The 26,760-nt window shown below is 37.9% G+C and overlaps 1 protein-coding gene across 5 annotated transcripts in view; it reads left to right on the forward strand.

The window, feature by feature from the left end:
- Positions 1–2,118: 2,118 nt before the first annotated feature.
- The window catches only part of Tcerg1 (transcription elongation regulator 1), a 62,606-nt gene continuing 37,964 nt past the window's right edge, over positions 2,119–26,760 (forward strand). For 2 of the 5 annotated variants that reach the window (XR_006149290.1, XM_042692026.1), the window contains exons 1-8: positions 2,148–2,217; positions 9,425–9,650; positions 13,598–13,750; positions 14,916–15,405; positions 19,678–19,920; positions 24,219–24,281; positions 25,559–25,759; positions 26,440–26,552. Coding sequence is in view for 4 of the 5 variants with exons in the window: in XM_042692026.1 (XP_042547960.1) it covers positions 2,159–2,217; positions 9,425–9,650; positions 13,598–13,750; positions 14,916–15,405; positions 19,678–19,920; positions 24,219–24,281; positions 25,559–25,759; positions 26,440–26,552 (1,548 nt within the window). In the remaining variant the exon portion in view is untranslated. Of the gene's footprint in view, positions 2,218–9,424; positions 9,651–13,597; positions 13,751–14,915; positions 15,406–19,677; positions 19,921–24,218; positions 24,282–25,558; positions 25,760–26,439; positions 26,553–26,760 lie in introns of all 5 variants that reach the window. The other 3 variants (XM_042692028.1, XM_042692029.1, XM_042692027.1) reach the window with 2 other exon arrangements.

Raw genomic sequence — 26,760 nt, forward strand, 5'->3', positions numbered from 1 at the left:
ATTTTGTGTTTAGCATCTTTCTTTAATATGTTTCTGAGATTTGTACAGAACCAGGTATGTATTGGTATGCCCATTTGTAGCTGAATAATCCATTAAATAGTTTTAAAGCCTAAGTTTTAGACCACAGCCCAACTCCATGAGTTCCTCATGTTAAGTTTAGCAACAGACTTGATCTATAGATTTAGAGAACTGGGAGCAAAAGGAGAGAGGTATGCACGATTATTAAACAATGCTGGTCCAAGAATAACCTGTTCAGTCCTTGTTTCTGGGACTGTTCCAGAGCAAGGTTACTGTTGCTTCATTACTTGAAGGGAATAAACAAGTCACTGTTGTCTGTTGGGTGGTCTGTCCTGAAGAGGCTCTATTGTTCCTTAGAGGTAGTTTTGATCCCTTGTCATAAAGATGTTATCCATTAGTCCATCCTTCCTGGATTCCAACATGACTGCAAAGAGATCAGCTTTGAACAAAGACATATACAAACTGGAGGCAGCGATGCCAAGCTTTTCTCTTGCTTTTGGTTTATTTGTGGGCCCAGGTTAGTAATCAGTGCTTTCAGCAGAAATAGCTTTAAGGACCTCTTGTAGTTATACTATATTTTAAAACTATGCACCAGCCGGGGTATTGTGACTAATGGATTTGGCCATTTGAGTGCAGGATTCTGAATGGGTGCAACGTTTTTAGATCATGGTATTGTTTAAGAATTGACTCCACTGCCACACTGCCTCAGGTTTAAGGCCAGTCCCTGCCACTTAGCAGCTGTAGGAACTTATGTATTCTCTGTGCCTTAACTTCATATATAAACAGGTTATACTACCCATTTCTACATGGGTTTTTGAGTCCTACAAGAGATGATATAGTGACAATATTTAGAACAGTGCCTGGTATGTATGGTTAATAGTAAAACTTATTGTTTTTATTATTATACTATTTTGTGCTTTTTAATGATAGTGATATTCACTGTGCTACTGACAATACACTCAGCACCCACTTCTTTTTCTTTTTTTTTTTGGTCAGTCATGGGGCTTGAGAGCTATTTCTGAACTCTTTTGCTCAAGGTGAACTCTCTACCACTTGAGCACCACTTTTTTTTTTTGGTGTGTGTGTGTGTGTGTGTGTGTGTGTGGTTGTGGTTAACTGGAGATAAGAGTCTCATGAACTTTCTTACCCGGACTGGCTTCAAACCGTGACCCTAGATCTCAGCCTCCTAAATAGCTGGGATTACAGGTGTGAGCCACCAATGCTCAGCTCCACTTCTTTCTTTAAGTAAAACAATAGAATATTCAGAATTTCTTCTAGTATCAAGGTGTGATCATTTCAGACAAATAATCTTTGAGAACAAAGAAGAAATTCCAACAAGTACTAAAGTTTGAATTCAGAGCTTCCCAGCGCTTGGTGGGTGTTTTACTATTTGAGCTCCACCTCCAGTCCAGCTTTTTGTTGGTTAACTGGAGACAGACTCAGACTTTTCTGCCTGGGCTGGCTTCGAGCTGTGTGATCCTCCAATTGTCAGCTTCCTAAGTAGCAAGATTATAGGCATGAGCCTTCATGTAGGCATTTGTATAACATCCATCAGTGTGGAACTATTTAGTGTATAATTGGGAGGTAAGCTTGTAATTAATGTTATTTAATAACACCACATAAGGGCCTAATGGGGATTTTAAACTCCTATTAACGGCAAAGCGGGAAGTATTGCTTTCCACAGCAACTCGGTGATTGGCTTAAGGACGATCCAGGTTGGTTGTGATTGGTTTATTCGATGAACAAGGTCTCAGCCCGCGCTGCCAGTGGTCAATATGGCTCCACAACCGGCTCACGGGAGGGCGGCAGCCACGTGGCTACCTCAGGCTGGGCTGTAGGTGGGAGGACCTCGTTTTCCCTATCGCAAGAGGGCGCTCGCCTTTCCTCCTTACCTGAGTCTCATTCACCGTAAAAGCTTCTGAGCGACCAATCAACTGGCTGTCTCCGTACCGCTTTCAAAGTCGGCGGGCGCTCTGCCCAATAGTAAAGCAGATATTACCCATAACTTCAGGACTGATGGAAAGTGGAACCAATCACCTTATAGATCGCTGTTATCTCCGCCTCTCGAGTGTCAGATTGACGATCCTTCTAGCCAATAGAGAGCGCCGGGTCGGCGGGTGGATGAAAGCGGCTCTCTGTAATGGCGGAGCGTGGCGGGGACGGGGGAGACGGCGAGCGATTCAACCCGGGGGAGCTGAGGTAATGGGCGCTGCCTTCCCTCACATTTTGCTGCGCGGGCCTCGCAGAGGCGAGAGGTGCCGGCGGCGGCCTGCGGGGAGGGGCGCGGCGGGCGGCGGCGGCGCCGCGGGGCCAGCACCGCATGGGGCTGGGGAAAGGGGGAAGGGGAAGGCGGCTTGAATGGGAGCCGGGCCGGGCCGCGGCCTCCGCGCTCCGCGGGCGCCCGCCGCGCCTGCCTGGGAGGCCGCTGCCTCTGGCGGCCTGAGGTCGGCCTCCGGCTCCGCCGCCTCAGGGCAGCCGCGTGCGTGCGGCGGGCCGCAGCCGGGCCGGGCCCACCCTCGCCTGGCCTCGCCCCGCTGTCCTCGGGGCTGCGCCGGCCCGGGGGCCGCTTCCCTTCGCGACGGCCCCTCCGCGGGTCCCGGTCCCCCCCCCCCCCCCCCCGGCCACTTCCGCCCTCGGCGGCCCCTTCCACGTTCTCACCCCGGGGCGGCTTTGCTGCCTTTCTCTCTCGTCTCGGGCTGTCCCTCCCGACGCCGCAGTCGAGCGGAGGATCCGTCGCGGCTGCGGTGGTCCCGGGCTTGACCGCTGCATCCCCGACTCCCGTTTGCTGAGGGGTTCTCGGATCCGACCGACCCCTCCTCCGGCCCGCTCCCACCCGGCGCCGCCACTGAGGTGTCTCTCCCCCCTCCCTCCCCCCCATCGCACAGGTAGAGGTTGAGTCCGAAGGGCCAGACTGGCCTGCGTGGGGGGGGGGGGAGGCTTGAACCCACGCTGTCAGACACCCCCCCCCCCCCCCCGGCCCAGCCCTGCCCTATCCCAGGCCTCCCCAACCAGCCAGCGCCCTGGGGAAGGGCAGAGCCCTTTCTGCTTCTGCAACTTCAAGAAGGCCTGGTGTAGATTTTTGTCATGAAAATTTGAAATCCTGTGAGAAGAGTGGACCTGAAAAAAAAAAAAAAACAACAACACAAAAAACAAATCTTTTTCCTTGTAGGTGGTTTTGGAGAAAGAAAGACAGGAACAACAACAACAACAACAAAAAAGATTTTTGTGTATGTGGAGGGGGGGGCGGGGGAGTTACATTTTTTTTTTTTCCCTCCATAGATAGAAAATGGTCATTTCGGATATCCAGTATCCTATTCCGAATTGTGTCCTTGTCGGCGAAGATTATGAACAGTCGTAGAGTCTAGAGCGAAAGGTGAAATCGTGTACTGCTATTGTTCAGAAGATAATAGTTAACTTTTCACATTTATTATGGTGGCACACCCAGTGGGAATTTGGCAGGAAGAACATTTTGTGTTATTCCAGAGATGAGTCTCGGATCTTTTAAACACTGTACCATCATGAGAGGTCAGAATGCTCTTGTTCCTTTTTTTTGGGGGGGGGGGGGGAGAGTAGGGGGGTGCTGGGATTCAATCCAGAACCTCGGATCTACCACTTGAGGGCCACCTCCAGCCCATGCCTTATCAAGTTCTTCATGTTTGTAATGGAAAGTTTGTTTTGCTTTTCTGTTTCTTTTTTTTTAATTTTTTTTTTTGTGTGTGTGGTGCTGAAGTTTGAATTCAGGGCCATGCACTTTCTAGGTAAATGCTCTGCCGCTTGACTCTTGCCCCATCCCTTTTTTGCTTTAGCTATTTTTTTCATGTAAGGGCTTGTGCTTTTTGGCTCAGTTAGCCTTTAACTGCAATTTTGCCTGTTTCTCCTATTTAGCTAGTAGCCACCATGTAGTCACCCACCCAGCTTACGATTGAAATAGTCTCCATTGGAACTTTTCTCTTAGGCTACCCTTGAACGTGAGATCTTTTGGATCTCCACCTTCAGAGTAGATGGAATTACAGGCATGAGTCATTGGCTGGGCCCCGAAAAGTTTATTATTGAATTGATCTCAAAAGGGTACTTAGCCAGTCAAATGGATTTATGAGGGAACATTCTGCATTTACAGATTGCTTAGCTTTATAATGAGTAGATTGTTAATAATCTAGACATTGTTGCAAAACTGATTTGAATAGGCTTTAATTAGATGACTTGTTGCAAATATTTTATACCTATTTTTAAATCGTGGGTTAGGAACTGCTTGCAGGGCACATTGTAGAGATAGATCTTCATTATAGCATTTATCACGATTAGCTGTTTATGCAGCTCCTGTGATGTCAAAAGTTAGGACTTGTTTTGTATTTGTAACCTGAATGTAAACCATCCATCACAGCACCTGTTAAATGTGTTTAGTTACAACTGTAAATAAATGGAGAGAAAGGATTTTATTGGACTGTATTACATGACAGTTACTGATCTAAGTAAAAATGGCCTTGTCTTCAAGGAACTTCATTCTAATCAAAGTTGATCTGAATTTGAACTAAACTCCATCAAATGAAGAAATGTAAAGTGACATACACTAGGGTACTAGGTGTTGGAAAGGTCTGCATATGAGTTTGTAAGTCTGCTTACAGACTCACACTTTTCTTGATTTGTCTCCATATGTATAAGTAGCATATTTGCATTCTTGCCCTGAAAGTATTTTTGGTCAATCTTAGCCACTGGGGAGATTGCAAATGTGAATGGAATACTTCTAGAAAAAAGATTTGTTTTACCAAGTTGATAGGAAATTTGTTTTGTGTGCTTTCTTCACACAAGTACTTGTCTAAAATAAGGTGAGTGGTGGAAATGCAGATTATGTACCATATATGGAAAATTTACAGATCCAACCAAATAACATTTCTCCAGACTGGCTGCTTCAACATGTTATTTTATTTTTCTCTATAAAAATGGTGCCAAACCTAGTTTATTGGGTACTGAAAGAACTAAGAGCATAGAACAGATACTTCATGTAACTACCTGGTAAGTTGGAAGTAGGGTTCATTGTATTAAACAATGTGAAACTTCAGTACATTCAAGGTACTATATACTAGTGGGTAAAGGTAAGACAGATGTAAACAAATAAAGAGATTTCTTCAGAGTGTTTGTCATAAACGAATTTGGTAATGAGTCAGAAAGGGACTGTGAGAGGCTAAAGGTGGGAAACAGTTTGAGGTGATATTTGAACTGGGGCTGAATAACATGAGGGAACAGAAGATGATCTGGAAAGAATATGCCAGGCTCATAGTCCTCTACTATAAGTGAAGAGGCTTCAAAATCATGAAGATCAGAAAGAATAGTCTATGGAAAGGTCAATAAAGGTCAGGTTATATGGGGTCTCCTAATATACAATTCCTTATATTAGGTAGTAGTAATACATGCTAGGTAATAGTAGTAAACACTGTTGTTCACGTGAATAGCATTTAACACCAATACTATTGCTGTAGTAACACAGCAACAGCAATAGTAGCTGATACTTTACATAGCGCATCTGCACTCGTTGCTGTTCTAAGCATTTTATTATCTCATTTTGTTCTCATTGCCAGTTCTGGTGAGATGGTTGTGAGGAAGCAGTATATATAAAGAGCTCAGCATATGTTCTACACTTCAGAAAGTGGCCTCTTGAAGCTGTTGAAGGAGGAAATTATGTGAGTTTTGTCACCACTTACTTAGTGACAGAGATTAAAAGCCATCTAGTTCAATTAACAACCAAGTGCCTTTTACAGGTGAAGCTCTGGATGTGGAGGATTGAAAATAATGATAAGTAGGCTATTCAGGACACTCTAGGCAATATCTTGAATACTGCACAAGTATACTGTTCTTTCATAAAAATAGGAAATAATTTTTATTGCTATTCCTTATTTGTTTAAACCTGAGGAAACCGTGGATTCTGAAAGTATATAACTAATAACAAAAACAGAGCTCTGGTGTAACTTCTTCATTCTGAAGTCTAAGTGTTTAACTTGAACAGATAGTATGAACTTCAAAGAAAAAAATGAAATCTTGGCGTTTTTTTTTTGAAAAATGAGAGGTAGACTGAAATCTTAGGAAATCTTAAGATCTTAAGGAAATCTTAACATTGGGGTTCATTGTTAGCTGTAGGCAAAAACAGAATGTCTCTCCTTGATGGTTAACTTTTATGTGCTCTAAAGGTTAAGACATTCCTCAAGTAACAGTATTTTTGAAAGTGCATGTAATTTGAAATACATTTTAGATTTCCTTTTTTTGTTTATTTTTTTTTTTTTTTGTCGGTTGTGGGGCCTGAACTCTGGGTCTGGGCACTGTCCCTTAGCTCTTCAGCTCAAGGCTAGCGCTCTACCTCGAGCCACAGCGCCACTTTCAGCTTTTTCTGCTTATGTGATGCTGAGGAATTAATTGAACCGAGGGCCTCATGTATGCAAGGCAAGCACTCTACCACTGAACCACCTTCCCAGCCTCAGATTTCTTTTTATAGTACTGTTTGGACTCATTTTTCTAACCTTTCGAATGTAGCATCCCTTGCAAATTTGCTTCAGTATTCTTGGTATCATAATTCTGGACTTGTTTATAATCCTACTGCTTTGCTTTGAGGCAAATCCTGTGTTAGAATTGAACTGTGCTGTGGAAAACTTCCTTGAAACTTCCTTGGAACTTCAAGGAAGTTCCAAGAGTTATCATATGCAAGGTGTTGAAAAATGTAGGAAAATTATACAGAATCCATCCTGGTGAGGAAAAAATATACGAATGATAAATACTCAGTAAAACTAACTGGCTAATTTTAGTGGATTTGTGTGGTGTGCCAGTACTGGGGCTTGAAAACTTAGGGCCTTTTACTTTCACTTGGCCTTTTTGCTAACAGATGACACTCTTCCACTTAAAGTACACCTCCAGTTGTAGTACTTAGCTGATACAGAGATTCTTAGAGAATCTCTGAGATTTGTGTACCTGTGTTGGCTTCCAACCTGGATCCTCAGATCTTGGCCTCCTCAGTAGCTAGGATTAGAGATATGAACTACCAGAGCCTGTTTAAAAAAAAAAAAATACTCATTGTTCTGAAATTTCATCTAATTCTGTTGCCTAGGCTAGCCTAGTGCTTGTGATCCTCCAATCCCCCAGACTACAAGTGTACGTCCCCATGTATACAGTATACATCACCATGCCTGGCTGTAGTAAAAATGAAGATAAGATTTTACTATTTGTAGCTTTTGTACAATATTACCACTGTTTTTTGCATTTGTTGAACTTACTATGTCCAGATTTAATTATGTGCTGGGGATACAAGAAAGAACACAATTCCTATTCTGAAGAGCTTAGAAGACACCATAGTGCTTACAAGCTATTTATTTGCCTGAGTTTGGATCTTGTCTTTATGAATGTACTAGCTGTGTGGCTTTGGATAAGTAATTTAACCTGTGTTTACTTTTGTTACCTGTAAAATGATGTTAGCAATGCTGTTTCCTAGAATTATTATGAGGATTAAACGACTTAATATCTTAAAAGGGTCAATTAAAAAAAACAGTTTGAAAGAGTATATGGATAGATCATACTATCATTTATGATACTATTTGCTTTAATGTCAGCAGGAAAATATACTAGGAAAAACACTAGGGAAAATTCATAGGGAAGACTAGTGTTTTATAGTGAGGGATTGGGCAGGGAACAGTAAAGGGAAAGACTTTGTTTTTAGATGAATACTGGAGCTACCCCTCCCACAAACTTTGTATTTGGAAGTAATTTTAAGCTTATAAAATGTTGCAAAAATAAAAATAGAAACCTAAGTGTTTACTGTTCTGCTTTATTATTGCATTCATGTTCTTTGTCATTATGAACCATTTGTGGGCCAGATACCTATGGCTTTTTATCCTTAAATACCTTTTTTTAATTCCCAAATACTTTGGTGTGAAATTTTTCAGAATAGAGGGTGTGTGTGTGTGTGTGTGTGTGTGTGTGTGTGTGTGTGTGTGTGTGTGTGCGCGCGCGCGCGCGCGTGCCAGTACTGGGACTTAAACTCAAGGACTTATGCTCTCTGTTGGCTTTTTTCCCTCAAGGCTAGTGCTTTTCCTCTTGAGTCATACCTCACTTCCAGGATAGGTAGTGTTTGACTTAGAGATGTTCAGTTACTTCATAGAGTTAAAATGATAGAATTGATTGATCTAATCATGTCCTTTATGGCATTTCCTTTAGCATAGAATCCAGAATGTAGAGTTAATATTGTATCATGACATTTCTTTAGCATTCTTAATTTGGAACCATTCCATGGCTTTCCTTTGTTTTTATCTCTCTCTCTCTCTCCATCCATCCATCCATCCATCCTAACATTACTAAAGAGCACCCAGCCTCCCATAGAACATTTCTCATTTTATGTCTGACTGATGGTTGTGCATTCTTGTCTGAGATTGCTGTTATGTCCTTCTCAACCACATCATCCACCTGTCCATAGATGATAATATTTAAGACCATCTTAATGTAAATACTCCCATCCTGTGTCCATCCAAATCTCCCCACTAGATTTAGCATCTCTTAGTCATTTCGCTGATCTATTTTTTTTTTTTACCATGGTGGTTGCAAAATGATGGCTTTCCAATTTGTGTTTATAAGGCTTTTAGGATGTTTTGTTTTGTGGTACTGGAGTTTAAACTTAGGATTTTACACTTGTTGGTCAAGCACTCTGCCAGTAGAGCCTTGCCTTCAGTCTTTTTTAAAATTTTTATTATTATCTTTAAGTAGTTGTACAAAGAAGTTCCCATTCTACAAAACAGTATATGAGTACAAAGTGTCTGACAACATTGTCACCCATTCCAGTCTTTTTTTTTTTTTTGCTTTTAGTTTTTCAAATAGGATTGCAGTCCTTTAACCTATACCTTCCTCAAAATGGAGATAATAGGCTCTGAGTTCAAACCTCAAAGACTAACTAAATGAATAGGCAGAGAAATGTACTGTAGGACGTGTCACAAATTTTTAAAGTGGTCAAAAATCATGTGACCTTAGAAACAGATTTTCTCTTCATATAATGAATTTTGTGAAGTCTCAATGTAAAAATATAAAATCTATACATAGTGACAGCTTGAACTTGAATGTGTATGCTTTGTAATTATCTTCAGATGTTCTGGAATAAACAAGTCTATATTCTCAAAAAAAAAAAAAAAAGATTTGTACCACCATGACAGGTGTATTGAGATACCCACTCCGACCCCCACTACATCCGTCCCCTTGCCCCCGCCCTGGGTTAGTCTTGAACTTTGAGTCTTCCTGATCACCTCCTGAGTACCTGGGGTTGCAGGCATGAACTGCTATGTCTGGCTAAGCATCTTTTAAATTTGATGTAATTAGAGTTCAGTGGCTGTGCTTTTTTTTTTTTTTTTAATTTTGGGGAAAATTTATTCTTTATTTTCCCACACAGGATGGCTCAACAGCAGGCCTTGAGGTTCCGAGGTCCCGCTCCCCCACCAAATGCCGTGATGCGAGGCCCACCACCTCTTATGCGACCTCCTCCACCTTTTGGTATGATGAGAGGCCCTCCACCACCACCTAGGCCCCCCTTTGGACGTCCTCCGTTTGATCCTAATATGCCACCAATGCCTCCTCCTGGAGGGATACCTCCACCTATGGGTCCTCCACACCTCCAGGTAAAGAATATAGAGGTTCCTATTGCTTTGTTAGCATTGGTATCAACATTCTATGTAGGTTTTATCTTTAAAAGGTATATTTGTAAGGGAGAAAGTAGGGAGAAGTAGGGAAGAATAATTGCATTTAACATGGTTTTTGCTTTATAGGAAAGTAGGCGCTACGAAGACATCTATCTGTATATTAATCTGTAGCTTCTAATATAGTACTGGAAACAGTAATTAGTATAGAAATTAAGAATGATGTTTATTTCTTGGGGAGTATAAGGGGAGGCACAAAAAAGGGACAGAGGGTAAACAAATAAGGCAATGATAGCACTAGACAGTTGAAAATGAGCTGCACAATTTGTGGGTGAGAATGGGAGAAAAACAGAGAGGGAGGAAGGAAGCACTTCACCTTTACAATAAATTTTTTAAAGAAATTAAGAAAGGAATTCATATAAAACAAGAATTGAACAAGATAGTTCTTACTTGTATTTGATAGTTCTGAATTATCTTTCATAACTTGTCTCCTTTGTGAGAGAAAATTGAAACTGTAAGGTATTTAATGATGACATTTTTAAAAATTTATATTGAGAGTAAATATAATATACATATATGTATATATCTGTCTATGTATACTTATATACACACACATATATATCTATTCTTGAATAATAAATCTCTATGTATTCCTGAATAATAATTCTCCCACAGAAGTGATGCCTGGGATAGAATTTGGAAAAAGATTACTAGTTTTATAAGCACAGTATTTGAGATTTCTCGTTCCTGAGAAACTTTTTACTATTTTAGAAAAGGATTTATTAAGAATTTTAAAGCTAAAATCTTGCCAGGGTCTGATGGCTCACGCCTGTAATCCTAGCTATTCAGGAGGCTGAGATCTGAGGATTGCTGTCCAAGCCAACCTGGGACTCTTGATCTCCAATTCACCCACTCAAAATTGGGAACTGGAGCTGTGGCTCAAAGTGCTAGAGTGCTAGTCTTTAGCAAAAGAGCTCAGAGACAGCTCCCAGGGTATACTGCTACTCCCCCGCCAAGGGTGTGGGGAAAGCCCTTTATTTAAAAATCCTTATTTAGTGTGTCTGGACTTACTATCTGAACTGAAAAGTTGGGAAGATATCATTTCTCAAATTTGCTTTTGTAATTATATTTTTTCGGTTTGAGTGTATATGTGTTCTTTGTACAATTCTTAAGCAAGTAAATTTGTTTTCTATCAGGTTTGGTAACTTAGAATGAGCTATATATACTAAAAATGTAAAAAATATTGCTGTACTATTTAATTGATAGGGTTCTATATTTTATTCAAGATTTTAAAAAGAAAAAGTGTTTAAATGCTGTAGTATTTAAATTTAATACAGTATTTAAATGCTGTAGTATTTAGTATTTAGCATTTTATATTAGTATTTTTTTACTTTAATTTAGTATTATTATTGGTATTTACTATTTTGATATTTGGTGCTATAGTATTTAAATGTTATGGTTTTATATTTGCCTCAAGATTGGAAAAAGATAAAGGCTTTTGACTTAGTGACTCTTTAAGAGTTCATCCTGTTTGTGGAATATTAATCCATTGGCTAATGTAATCCAATTGAAATACATCAAATGTGGTTGTGAATTATTCGGCAGTGTTGGTCTTGATAGATGGTTGTGATTTTGGTGCCATATTCAAGAATTTTCTAGCAAAGCATACATGAGACATATTTTGGGATATATATTTTATATAACCTAAGTCTGTGCCCTAATGTTTGAAAGATATGAAACTGAATCCAATCAGTATGAGAAAGAAAATATTTTTAGGAAACTTGGATATCATTTCACATTTTTTGGGGGGGGTAGGGGGTCAGTTGTGGGGCCTGAACTCTGAGCCTGGGAGCTGTCCCTCAGCTCTTTAGCTCAAGGCTAGTGCTCTACCACTTGAGCTACTGCCCCACTTCCAGCTTTTTCTGTGTATGTGGTGCTGAGGAATCAAACCCAGGGCCTCATGCATGTAAGGCAAGCACTCTACCACTGAGCCACCTTCCTAGCCCCTCACATTTTTACCTTAATTTCAGTTTCATTATCCAGCTCAAGATACTTTGAGAAATTCTGTAATATTATTTACAGATGCTAGACAAAATCTTTTTTAATCCCTGTTCAAAGATAGTTTTTTTAAATATCAGACCCAATATTCATTGTAGTTTTAATTTTGAAACTTATTTTTGTGCACAGCTGAAAACCTTTTACTCTGTTGTTCTTGTTGGTTATATTGCTTGAACTCAAGGCCTGGGAGTGGTCTTGGAGCTCTTCTGCTCAAGGCTAGTGCTCTACCACTTTTGGGTTTATGGTGGTTACTGGAAATATGAATCTCATGGACTTACTTGCCTGGGCTGACTTTGAATGGTGATCTTCAGATCTCAGCCTCTTGATTAGCTAGAATTATAGGCATGAGCTACCAGCAACAGGCTTAGGATCCTTACATTAAAGAGTTCAGGAATATGTGTTAGAAAAAGAAGCAACTTTTTTGCTTTAGATAAAGTAATTAGAGTTATTTGGTTTAAGATTTGCTTTGTGTCAAAATCACTGAAGAATTTTGACAGTGAAGAACTTTTCAGAGACAATCTTGGGTCCTTGATTGCTTTGGAGAATTAAATTGTATTATATTCCCGATTGGCTAACTTTCCACTAAAACCATAGGAGAGAAGAACCACAAGGTGTAGGTCAGTAAAACATGTGCAGGATCCTGGGTTCAGACCCCTGGTTCAGCCCAATGCCAGTGGCTCATACCTGTAATCCTAACTGCTTTTGGGGAATGATAACAGGAGGATCACGGTTTAAGGTTAGCCTAGACAGAAAAGTTGACGAGACCCTTTCTCAGTAGAGGGACGCTGGATGCCTTGGCACATAACTTGTCTCCCAGCAATGATGGAAGGCCCCCAAAAGACATTTGCTTGGGCAGGAAGTGACATCCTATTCAGAATAGCCAGCAAAAATCAGGTCTAAATTTGGGCTAGTGGTAGGGTACCTTCCTAACAAGCATAAAGCCTGAGTTCAAACCCTTGTACTGCCAGAAAGAGAAAAAAGGGCCCTCGGTTCAATATCTAGTACCAGATAGCTGAAACAAAAGTGTGCTGAGGGCTGGGAAGGTGGCTCAGTGGTTGAGCACTTGCCTTGCATGCTCGAAGCCCTGGGTTCGATTCCTCAGCACCACATAAGAAAAAAGCCGGAAATGGCGCTGTGGCTCAAGTGGTAGATCGCTAGCCTTGAACTGAAGAGCTGAGGGACAGCGCCCAGACCCAGAGTTCAGGCCCCACAACCGGACCCCAAAAAACAAAACAAAACAAAAAAAATGTGCTGAATAATTATTTTTAAAGATTACTCATGTTCACATTTGTGATGAGCTTTATTATTATTGATATTTTTATATGAAAATAGTATATGGTAAATATTTTCCTAGTCAATTTCTTTTTTTTTTTTTTTTTTGTCTTTTTGTCAGTCATGTAGCTTGAACCTAGGGCCTCAGCCGCTGTTCCTGAGCTCTCTTACTCAAGGCTAGCACTCTTCAACTTTGAGCCACAGCTCCCCTTCTGTTTCCAGCTAACAGAATTTGGTGGCTAATTGGAAATAGTCTAACAGACTTTCCTGCCCAGGCTGGCTTTGAACTATGATCATCAGATCTCAGTCTCCTGAGTAGCTAGAATTACAGGTGTGAACCACCAGCACCCAGCTTAAGTTTTTCTTTAGAAAGTAATCTTTGCAAAAAATGCATATACAATATAACAAACACAAAATTTTGCCCATGATACTATAATCCAGAGTTAACTACTGTAAGTACTTTTATATATTTCATATTAGGTTACTAATCAAATTTGTTTCAAAACTATTTGCTCTTATAATGCTTTCTTTTGGGTAGACCAGTAATTATTTGAAGGAAATTAGGTAAAGTGCCTATAACTATTGTTTTAAATTGACAGAGACCACCTTTCATGCCTCCACCCATGGGAACCATGCCTCCTCCTCCAGGAATGATGTTTCCGCCAGGCATGCCTCCTGTAACTGCTCCTGGTACTCCAGCACTGCCTCCTACTGAGGAAATATGGGTTGAAAATAAGACTCCTGACGGGAAGGTAATATGATAAATTATATTTTAGCTTGTCTACGTTGCAGCAAAAATCAGAGTTCTGGCAGATTGAAAGTATGGTATCCTTATCATTTGAGAATGACTGTTAGTTTAGTATGGGATGGAGTAGGACTCAATCCAGTTAGAGCCTACCAGATTGGGCTTCTGTGGAAGTTGCATAGTCTTAAGGATGCTTGGAGTACTACCATACATCTACTTGTGATATTGTGATTTTGGAAGCTCGTATTTCTGTGTTTGGAAATTTGCTAGCAGGATTCGGTACATAGAGCCATTCATAGCTAAGAGTACAGTTAAAAAACATACAAAGAAGAGCTACCATGTATGAAAAGGTGTATGGGGTGAACACAAGCTTCCCAGGATCATCTTCCAGAGGAGTCACTTACGATGTGCTATAATACCCCAGAGTGGAATGATGATAGCATATGTGAAGTATTTTCTACCAATAAACTCAGTTGGGTCTAGGATTCTTCATTAGGATTTTCATAGGAGGCTAGGGTCAGAGGCCTGTCACATACCAAAATTCTAGATTGCCAGAAGGATACTAAACTTTCAGAATAAACTTCATTGTTTGCATAAATGTTTTAGGCATAGTGAACCATTGATAGTAGCACTTTAGAAATCCAAATTCCCAGACTAACCAAGTGCTATTTTTATGAGCAGGACTTTCAAAGGATAATAGTCTTGGATCTGTTATGTTAACTTTTTGCCCAAAATAATGTTGACTTTCCTTTTTTGTTTTGGGAGATTATCTGTAGTCCCAGGATATATGACTGATCTATTTTGGTATGCTTTTTCTTTTCTGAGTTAGTTTTAGACAACTCTTAAGACAAAATATAATTGCATTATTATTTTTTTTTGTTTTGTTTTGTTTTTTTTTGGGTCCAGTCGTGGGGCCTGAACTCTGGGCCTGGGCGCTGTCCCTCAGCTCTTCAGCTCAAGGCTAACGCTCTACCACTTGAGCCACAGCGCCACTTCCGGCTTTTTTCTTTTTGCTTATGTGGTGCTGAGGAATCAAACCCAGGGCCTCAGGCATGCAAGGCAAGCGCTCTACCACTGAGCCATCTTCCCAGCTCCTGCATTATTATTTTTTAATAGTTGTCAGATTCTCTGATACCAATGATTTTTATTGTGTTTTATTTCTTGGCTTTCAGGTTTATTATTATAATGCACGAACACGTGAATCTGCATGGACTAAGCCAGATGGAGTTAAGGTTATTCAACAATCAGAGCTGACGCCTATGCTTGCAGCGCAAGCACAGGTTCAGGCCCAGGCCCAGGCCCAAGCCCAGGCGCAGGCGCAAGCTCAGGCCCAAGCCCAGGCACAGGCGCAAGCTCAGGCCCAGGCTCAAGCACAGGCCCAGGCCCAGGCCCAGGCCCAAGCCCAGGCCCAGGCCCAGGCCCAGGCCCAGGCTCAGGCTCAGGCTCAGGCTCAGGCTCAGGCTCAGGCACAGGCCCAGGCCCAGGCCCAAGCTCAGGCACAGGCTCAGGCACAGGCACAAGTGCAAGCACAAGCAGTAGGAGCTTCCACCCCTACGACCAGTAGTCCAGCACCTGCAGTGTCTACATCTACATCATCATCTACCCCATCCTCTACTACTTCTACCACCACAACTGCTACTTCAGTCGTGCAGACAGTATCAAGTGAGTACCACCCTCGTATGTGTTTTAATTTGGTGCCTAGAAAAATAAATAGGAACTGGATTCTAAAATAATCTTAAGAATATATCATCCTTGGTGTTACCAAGAATCCTGGTATTAACCTAGTTGTTACTTAAAAGATATTTTGACATCAAAACTTCTTGGTTAAAAAAATATCAGGAGTGGAAGAAATTAGTTGCTCTGTTGAAATTCATGAAATTAAGCTCTAGAAGTTCAGAGTTAACTAACTTGGCCAACACTGATGACATATGCTATAAGATTTGCAAAATAATGTTGGCCCATGCCTTACAAGTATGCAAGTTTTTCTTATTGAGGAGGCAAGAGTAATACATGTAATAGAACAGTGTGCAAAATTGTACAGTAAAAATAAAAAGATATAAGAATTTGAGAAATAGAAATGAATGAGTGAACTACATGGTTATTGGGATTTGAATGGGGATAGAATTTGATTAGGTTCACGAAAAGTAAGGAAGAGTTTTCAATTAAGAACAAAAGTGAGGAGATGAGAATTGGTGTCTTGTTGGAATTGTTACATGCTCTTCCAAGGTGAGCCAGTTTTATATTGCCTAGTGAGTAAGACTGATGCCAAATTATTGAAGGGTCTTAATAACTAGGCAAATGGCCCTTTTATAAATGCAGATTCTGGGAGTTTTTTTTTTCTGGTAGATTTTAGTAGGTTTTTGGGATATATTGAAACTAGAATACCTCTTAGGAACTTTTTAGTGATCTATTTCTGAGATAGAGGGTCTTAGAAGGGATTGTAGACAGGTTAAACCAGGAGTTGTAAGAGAAACAATCAGAAAGGAAAGAGAGGTTTCAAATGCACAATCCCAGAGGCCCAAAGATTACATCTTTTCAAAAAGGTGAGAATCTATAATTCGTAGATTCCAAGAATGACGAGAAGAATGGATTTGTTTATTCATTCGTTACTATCATGATCATTAGTGCATAAATGTTGCCACTTATTCTAAGATTGATGCCAAAAGTTACTAATGATTTTAATGAGTTATTTTTTATGATACTGTACTGGAGATGCATAGCTTTATGGGATGACTGTAGTTTCTATTGCTTTACTATCTGGATAATGGATAAGAATAAAAATTCCCTCCGATAACTTCAGGAAGTTGTGAATTAAAAGTATAAGAAATGTGTATTTGAGAGATACTTGATCATAGTGAATTCAAATTTGAATTTGTTTTATTAAAAGAAACAACTTATCATCCAGAGACAGATTTTAAATATCCTTCTTAATTTTTAGATAGCCTTGAGGGAAATGTAAGAAGCAGGAAAGGAGAAGTAGTGCTTTACACTTTTGTTTTCTTTTATATAACTAAGGTGAATATGGAAGTACAATTGTTGTGCTAACTAGCTGATTGAGTTTTTACCTTTTTATATCTTCTGTACTTCCAAAACGTGTGTGGCAAATTCAAAAATTGTTAGTGGTTTATGGATTACCTGTGATGATATAGGAGAAGAGCATTAAAAAAGGAATGTAGTTTTATGTGGGAGTTCTTTGTTGCTTTAATTCTCTTCCTGCTTAATTCTCTATTCCTTCTTAGGGAGATGCTTATACAAATCTTTTAAGTATCCTGTGTATATTCTGTATCAAAGTGCTCCATCAGTAAGCTCATAATTAGGGATTATCAACTATTTTATTAAAATACCATTTACTATTTTTCTCATTGTTATTTGGTGATTGGGAGGCCTTTATTCTAAAAACAAAATATCCAAATCATGTTCCCTTTGCTGCTTGTAAACATCAGTTTTGCTGCTTTCTGTATATTCCTAGTATCTGTTTTTATTTCTGTATCTGTATTTATTTTGATTTGTATAGAAAGTGTTGTCATATTAGTCTCAGTATTTGTCTATGCATTATGTATAGTCATTTGTCTTTTTTGTTAAGGTCTGAGATTAGTTTAGTGGTATGTTTTGAGGTCTAGAGTTTTGCTAGTTATTTTAGCAACATAACTAGTGTTAGGAACAAAATAGTGTTAGGAATTTACTCACTATTGGTAGGCATCATTTCCTGATTTCCCACTTAAATCTTTGTTTTTACCTTCTTCCTCTCTTGACTCATTGCCACTAATCAAATTCAGAAGAGCTTGTACTGGAAAGTAAGAGGAGAGGCTGAGTGAATACTTTTTGACATCTGCATTGGTGACATTTTCACTTGATATTTCATATCCTCCTAAACTAATTTTCCTGGCAGTAGTACTTTGGATCATAATTTTAAGTACTAGATTTTAAAATTTATAAACTAAAATACTTATATCTGTAAGTATGTGTGAAAAAGTAAGAATGTTTACATTCTAATCCCAGTTGTGCATAAGCTGATTTTGTGCAAGCTTATGAAAATGATCATGAAATCTGCTTCTCAGGGAAGTTGGGAAGAATAAATATATTTTTAGCCATTATAGTAGATTACAAATGCTATATGTTTGGGACTGGGCAAATGTTGCATGTAATTTGTATTTTTCACAATGTTATAAAATTATATTAATGTGATACTGTACCCTAAGGCTAGGTCTATGCTAGACCAACAATTCATTCCTGGGCCCCTGAAGATACTTGTTTGGCCCTGCTGTCTATTTAGCCAAGGTGAGTCCCTCATTAACAAGTATGAAATTGCTCACATCTTCCCAGACTAAGTGAGTTTTTCATTTTTAGAAGATGGAAACAGATACTGACAGACTTGTCAGTTGGATTATTATATTAAATAGTGTGCTTTCAATTAGAATTAAAGTTGCTTACAAATTGGGAAAGCAGCTATTTTTATTTCACTTAATTTGATAAATTCATTCTTAGCCCTATATAAGAAGAGCTTGACACTGCTTTACATCAAGAAAAAAATGAACTTTATTACCAGTGAATTTCCAAGATGAATTTTATTTTGGAGCTGGATGAGTTATGAATAAATAATCAAAATGTTTTATAACTTATAAGAAGTAGAACTTTTTTTATGTGAAGTGTGGGTTTATCTTTTTTTATTATTATTATTTGGTCTTGGGGCTTGAACTCAGGGCCTGGATGCTGTCTCCGAGTTCTTTTTGCTCAAGACTGGTACTCTACCACTTTGAGCCACCAAGATGCTTCCGGTTTTCTTGTGGTTAATTAGAGGTAAGAGTCTAACTTCTTGCCCGGGCTGGCTTCATGCTCCTCATATCTCAGCCTCCTGAGTAGCTAGGATTACAGGCATGAGCCACCCAGCTTTATTTTGGTTTTAAATATGGTAACTAGAGATGAAATGTTTTATTTTTGACAATTAAAAATAACAAGTTAGATCCCCAAATTATTCTGAACTTCACATCTCTTGGTCTCACAATGGAAACTTGAACTTTAAATTTTTTTTCTGATTTTTGAAATAAAGAATATCTTAAATTGTTAGACTCTTATTTGTTAATACATAATGGTTACTTATCTGCCTGTCTTTTTTTCCCCCCTGTGTTCTTTTCTTGGACAATTCTGGTAATATCATTGATTTGCCCACCTCTTACTCCTTTTCTTTCTGTGCATCTATCAGGTTAATTCATCAAATAAATGATGGTTATTACTTTTAATAATTAAACTTTTTAGTCTGCCTTCCTCATACATTCATGAAGCCATATAAATAACATATGAATGCACTCTTATAAAAATTACAGTCTTGAACAAAGCATATGAGTTAAACATGAAAGACACACCTTGAGGTAATTATTGCTTATAAATATTGATGTGTATTCAAGATCATTTTCTTTACATAAGAGGTCCCAGTTTCCTGTCCAAGAAAGTTCAAACTCCCTAGCCTTTCAAGGCTTTTCACTTTTCTGCCCTTGACCTCCTATTCCAGTTATAACTCACTAGTTTTATTGGGATGCCTAATGTTTCCAAACAGTTCCTTATTGGCTCTCTACTCTGTCTTTGCTCATCCGTTTCCCCCACTTGGCTTATATTTCCCTTTGAAATCTTGACTCTTTCAAGGCTCATCATCCCATTATAAAATTTTCTGAAACCTCTCCACCGCTAGAAGTGGTTTGTGGATGTTGATTTATATCCTGATACATTTATTCCATTTCACTTTGTATTTTAGTTTCTTTCCTATATTACACTTAGTTGACTATTTTTCAAACTTCAGGAAGACAACAGACTTTTTGACAAACTTCTTGCAGTGCATGGAAGGGACCCTTAGGTGCTTACTGAATGCGTAATGATATATGAATATCATATAAAATGGTTTATGAAGGAGTAATACATGTGTTTGCTTTTATCTTTTATCAGCACCCACAACACAGGATCAGACCCCAAGTTCTGCTGTTTCAGTTGCCACGCCTACAGTTAGTGTTTCAACTCCTGCTCCTACAGCCACACCAGTGCAAACTGTTCCCCAGCCACATCCCCAGACGTTACCTCCTGCTGTTCCTCATTCAGTACCTCAGCCAGCGGCAGCAATACCTGCGTTCCCACCAGTAATGGTACCTCCGTTTCGTGTTCCCCTTCCTGGCATGCCAATTCCCCTTCCAGGTAAACCATCAGATTACAGTAGTCTTTCCAGCTTTGTTTTCATATTGTCAGTAGTTTGTTCTCATGTGTCTGTTGCATTTGAAATTTGCCTTGAATCTCACTTGTTTGAAATGTTTTTGAAAGATTCATGGCTAACTGCAATATTTTCTCTTGAGTTTTGGTAAATGTCTTTTTTTGTTGTTGTTTACATGTCCTAAAATTAGTCACATTTAAAGCTACACTTCGGATTAGCCTCAAGTAAATTAAAAATGATGATCTTTTATGCAAATATGTTCTGAATACAGTATGTAAGGAATTGAGTCTGTGAAGTTTAAGTCACAAGTCATAATAGCTTGCACAAGTTGATTTATACATAGCCCACTGTTGTAAGCACTTTACATATATTCATTTCTTTAATTTTTCTCAACTATTTTATGAGGTAGGTACACAGAGCAAATTATTTGCCCAAGCACATAGCAAATAAGTGTTGGTGTTGTGATGTCACCCAGTATCCTCCATATCTAGATATCTAACCCTTAATTATTACTTGCTGGGCAGAAAGTATGAGTTACTCTGTGAGCAAATTCATATGAAACAGAAACCAGAGAGTTCCCTTTTAAAATCATTTAAAATCATTTTAAAATCATTTAAAATTTGGTAAAATTTAAATTTTCGTGTCTTGCTATTTTGTGAGAAATTAAAAAGAATAGAGAATGATTTAAGAGTTGTGGAGAATTCTTTCTATAGAGATTAAATAGTAATAGTATTGGGCGTTCTACTTTGAGTATATTTGCTGTTGTCATGCATTTATTCAGTCCTTGATCCATGATTTATTCTTTTTGTGTTATGACTTGAAAATACTGATACTGAAGAGAGGTCAGTTGATAGGGCTACATTAGCAAGGATGAAAAGAGCATTGGCTTTTATCTCAATTTCCCAATCCTCCACCTATTTATTACTAATAGTTTATTGTACTAGAAACTAGTAGAATTAGATAGTTATTTCTTAGATTTGCACACATTTTAATTATCACTGTTGCTCAGATTGTCTTTTTGTTGTTGTTGTTGATTGTGGGGCTTGAACTCTGGGCCTTTAGCTGTCCCTCAGCTCTTTAGCTCAAGGCTAGCGTTTTACCACTTCCAATTTTCTGAGTAGTTTATTAGAGATAAGAGTCTCACAGACTTTCCTGCCTGGGCTGGCTTTAAACCTCAATACTCAGATCTCAGCCTCCTGAGTAGCTAGGATTACAGGTGTGAGCCTTCTGCAAAATAAGTATTTTGAAAGGAACACTTCCACATAATATGTTTTGGCAACAAAGGAACTAAAAGTTTTAAGAATTCATGGTTTTTATTTGAAAAACCTTTTTAAAAAAAAAATTAAAAATTGGCCCTGGGGCTTGAATTCAGGGCTTGGGTGCTATCCTTGAGCTTTTTTTCTCAAGGCTAGTGCTCTACTACTTGGGTAATAGCTTCACTTCTGTCTTTTTGGAGGTTAATTGGAGATAAAGAATCTCACAGAATTTCCTGCCTGGGTGGCTTTGCCTTGCCATCTTCAGATCTCAGCCTCTTGAGTAGCTAAGATTATAGGCATGAGCCATAAGCACCCAGCTTGAAAAGCCTTTTTATTTATAGTTGATGTTGTGTTAATTAAATGTCCTATCTGTGATATTTAAGAAACTCAAGTCATTTTAAAATGAGAAAAAAATGTTTTCTGTAATACTAGAGATTATCCTTTTTCTAAGTTAAAAATTAAGATGAGCAACTGAACACTGAATATAGTTTTTGTAAGAAACTTAATAACAAATGGAGAATAGCTTGCATTTGTCATAACTTTGTGAAATCTTAGTTTGCTTTAGAGTTAAGGATATTGTTGTTAAGGACCAGGTTGTGTATAGTGAGAAGACTTACAGGTAGTCTGATAGTTATGTGGAAATCTTTTGAAAAGCTCTAATCTGAAAGGGCTCTTAACTCTAGGTTTAAAGAAAGGATGAAAGGGACAGAATATTATTTCTGTGGAAGTTGGAACTTTTTTTTTTTTTTTTTTTTTAACAATAAATCACTCCCTCTATAGTTGTATTTTGATGGCTACACATTCTTTCCTGACTCTTGCCCCATCATTAAAAAACAGGTTGTCACCATTTGGGTCACCAAATCAAATGGCATATGTGAAAGTTTGTCAGTACAAGCATTTAATAATAGCAGACACTGATGGCATTTTGTAGGTCAGCTGGAAGAGAATTTGAATTGGTAAGTTTTAAACATTTTTATCTAGGATACAAAGATTTGGGGAGATGGAAGTAATGTCTTAGAGAAAGTTATATTAATATTTGCTTATACTAAGGCATTTCTGATACCCATTCATTTTCTCATTTCCCCTTTTAATTTAGTCCTACAAAGTGCTAGAGTGAAAAAAGACTACGAATTTCTCCTCCCCAGGCCTTTGTTTTTCATATAACAAGATCTTTCAGTTTTTTCCTCTTTCTTTCAACTAAGTGTAAAGCTCAACAGGAACAATTAATGTTATCTTGGAGCCTTAAATTTTGTTTAAATCAGTATTGTCTGTCTCTAGTGAGTATAATTAAGTAAGAGATACACAAGATGAAGGGAAGGAATGGAAGAAGGAATAAAGGGTGGGATTTGAGAGCAGTAAAGTTGGAATAGGGTTCTATAATTTCAGCTTCTAAACCAAAATCTTACTTGGAATTTTAAAAAAACTTACTGCTGTTGGCATCAGAATTATCTAAAATACTACATAAAATGTTCTAATATGAAAATTGGAGAGTTTCCCTTTTTAAAAAGACATTAGGGCCTGGGCACCTGTACCTCACACAATCCTAGCTTCTCAGGTGCAGGATCCACTGGAGGCATGGCTCAAGAGGTAGGTAGAGCACCAACCATGAGCAGAAAAGCTGAGTGAGAGCGCTAAGGCCTGGGTACAACTACCTGTAATGGCACCAAAAAAAAGTGGGGTGAGGCGGGGAAGCAAGTGCTGGTGTAATAGATTTGGTAAGCCTGCAGATGGCATTGTTTACACTAATTTAAACTTAAATTCCTTAACCAGATAAATTCAACATTAGGGAAAATGAATCTATACGTGGCTTTACTCAGCATGGTTTTATAGTCTAATACTTTTATTTTAATTCAAGATTAATAGAAAGTTTAGCTCTAATATGGTTTATATATCAAAGAGTAATTAAAATATTAAAGAAACTTAAAAATTGGCAGTATTTTGTTTGTGTGTATGAACATTATTTATAAACTTTAATTTTAGTCTCTCAATAAGGGAGATTTTTCTTCTTGTCATCCATTAGAGGGGAAATAGTTTATCGTTTCTATTTAATTTTCATGGGTACCCATAGTTTTCCTAGCTGAAAAAAAAGTAAAATTTATATCTTAACTATTTTAATTAAAAACATTTTAAAATCCACTTCCAAGTTTGAATTTTCTCAGTTAATAAATCTTAGTTTTCCAGCTTTTCCTTTTATTCTCTTACTGCCATTAAAACACATCATGATGAGTTTTCATTTTTCTCAGACTGTATATAATATTCTCAATGTAATTGCTTTGTTAGTCTATGATAGAAGTATCTGCAGCGTCAGCCTGTACACACACACACACACACGCACACGCACACGCAATATTAAATGGGCTGGGTGATTTTCAGCTTCAGTCTGCTTCCAATGTTCAACTTCATGTGATTCCCTATAGCAGGCATTAAACATGGATATTTGTTGTTAGTTGAATAAGCTTTCTCTCCTTCATCTTTGCCTTTCTTTTATTTAAACTATTATTTGCCATGGAATATCTGGATCCATTTTATACTTTATTTTCTTCTTTTCCTTCCCACCCCTCTTTCTCTTATTCCTTTTCTGCTTCTGCATAGTTAAGCCTCATTCCTCAGTTCCTGCATGTAGTTTCAACTTAACAGCCACATACAAAAAGTAATTTGTCAGTGCCATGCTGCATCTGCATTTTCTGGCATCTAAGCAACAGCAGCATGGGTTCGATGTTCTGTTGTAAAATGTCCCATATTAGTAATTTATTACATATGTGTAATGAAGGGGTTTTCTTTCATTACATTTAAACTCTAAAGTCTCCTTTTAATTATCAGAGCTGGTAGGTAATTGATATTATAATTTAGAATTAGTATCATTAGATTGGACACCACTTCCCACAAGATGTCAAAATTTATTCCATTCTTGGTCTTTTTCATTGGAAGTAACCTTCTAAATTGTAGTGGTAAATTATTTCCCCGAATCCCAGTGGTAGCCGACATACAATGGCAGCTTTCCAACCTGTGCTTGCTTATCCATTTTACAGGTGTAGCAATGATGCAAATAGTCAGCTGCCCGTATGTAAAGACAGTCGCTACCACCAAGACCGGTAATTTTTAAAACCATCTTAGTTTGTTTTGTCTGTAAGTTGGCATGGTAGTGAATGTTGTTGTTTATCCTTTTATTTATTTATTTTTTTGCCCTAGTGAGTGGATATTTTTATATATATCTATTTTTTTTAAATGAGCAGTTTAAATACAGTTGTCATTTTTGACCAACACTTAATTTTCCCAATTGCCTGTAGTATTAGATTCTTTGGTTCACAAAAGCAAATAAGGTCAGATCACTTTATAACTTAATTTATGTAATAAGTGTAAACAACTTCATTCTCATATTCATAACATTTAATTTTATTTTTGATGTGTTTTTAAGTTAAATATAAAATCATATCCATGTGTAAAGTGATGTGATTATTATGCTTGCATGCTAGTGAGTATATGTGTAAGTATTTGTGTGTAGTATATATTTTAAAGTTATCTAAGATAACTATTTAGAATCAAGTATTTTGTTTTCAATTTAGATTCACATATCCTTATGTTAGTAGTAATATGTGGTTTTGATTTATTTATCTGTCTTATGAAGTATAAATTGGGCTTGTCTTCAAAACTAGAAGCCTTGCCAGTTATGGTAGTATATACCTATAATCATAGCACTTGGGAGGCTAAGGCAGGAGTTTTAAGAATTCAGTGAGAGTTTGGACTAAATAGATCTGTCTTAAAGAAACTAACAAAAGAATCCTCTGCTTTCTTTTACGAAGTGTATATACTTAGCAGTCTGTATAACTGACTGTGTTATTTAGATTTGACAAACTCAGTCAAAATTTGAGAATTTTGTTCATACCGTTTTTAAGTATTTAAAACTAGAAAACAATTTTGTCTTAGGAATTTATGTTCAGTAAAATAGCTTGAATGTCATCATTTCATTAGAATTCATGAGAAATTTCTCCATTGCCAAAGGGTCTTTTGAAAGCTCTTTAAATTAGCTCTTAGTTTGAGAAATGTCCTTTAATATTCAAAAAAGTGTTTACATTTGTTAGTAGAGCATGTACCATGATTTTTATAGTTTATGTTCAGCCTTACAGAAGAGAACCCAAATTTATACCTTTTTTGGGTTGATTTCTGCTTCTAATTGAATGTTGGCATTAGAATTTAAAAACCAAGGAAGTAGAAATTAAGTAATATTTACTACTCACTTTTTTATATGATCTTGTTTCAACTGATCATTTATTTGTTAATATTAAATAGAAAGATTTAGTTCATATTATAGAGATGTCTTTTGTATTATAGCTTAATACTTGGGTCTAATTTTTTATTATTCTTTTTTTAGGTGTATTACCAGGAATGGCTCCTCCTATCGTTCCCATGATACACCCCCAGGTTGCTATTGCAGCTTCACCTGCTACCTTAGCTGGAGCAACAGCAGTTTCTGAATGGACTGAATATAAAACAGCGGACGGGAAGACATATTATTATAATAATAGAACATTAGAATCAACCTGGGAAAAACCCCAAGAACTAAAGGAAAAAGGTAGAGTTAGTTCTGCTTGTGTATTAGTTGTCGTTTTTCCATCTGCGGAAATCAATTCACTTATGTATGCATATAATATACATACTTTCATATTATCTAAAGTTGCATATTTTTTTATTGTCCTTACTGAGGATTGATAGTACTGATCAACAAGGACTGTGTGTTTTATATGTAGAAAAAGAATTAAGGCCCTTAGAGACTTAGATGTAGAGTGCTCATAATTTTCTGTACCATAGCTCCCATTTCTATTTCTAATTGTCTTAGTATTCATTCTTTTTAGCAAAATGTATGAATGCTGCAAATGATATATGAATGACCTGACCAGTTTTATGTTCTTTTGAAGTGAGTCAGTTTTTAAAGCATTTCCTGGTCATATCAGAGTCAAATAAATGATACTACATAAAGGAGCATTTTAGCTTTTGTCTAATCCTAATTACACAAGAGGCTGAGATCTTGAGGATTGTAGTTTGAATGAAGTCAGCCCTATCAGAGATGAGTTTTTGAAACTCCTCTCTAGTTAACCAGCAAAAAGCTGGGCTGGAGGTCTGGCCAGCTTTGAGCATGAAAGCCCTGGTAGCCCTGGTACTGGCAAAAAAAAAAAATAGCTAGCAACTTTCTCAACTTTGAAATCTCTGAAAGTTCTTCAAAATTATATCAACTGAATGACATATTTTTAACAGAAAAATTAGATGAGAAGATTAAAGAGCCAATTAAAGAGCCATCAGAAGAACCTCTGCCAATGGAGACAGAGGAGGAAGATCCTAAGGAAGAGCCTATAAAGGAGATAAAGGAGGTAAAAGGGCCATGACCTGCTAACCTGGGATCCAACCTTGATTGATTGGTACAGTTTACTTATAATTGAGTATTTCATATATTTTTAATAATTGTTGTAAGTTTGATCTCTGAAATTTTAGGATTCTTTGACATTTTAAACCAATTTTTCCTTTGAAAGGTGGAATTATATGAAACTAGGGTCCATAGAATGACGATGATCTTGGGTC

The sequence above is a fragment of the Dipodomys spectabilis genome, unplaced genomic scaffold (assembly GCF_019054845.1).
Source record: "Dipodomys spectabilis isolate Male_0828 unplaced genomic scaffold, ASM1905484v1 ptg000147l, whole genome shotgun sequence".
Classification (NCBI taxonomy): domain Eukaryota; kingdom Metazoa; phylum Chordata; class Mammalia; order Rodentia; family Heteromyidae; genus Dipodomys; species Dipodomys spectabilis.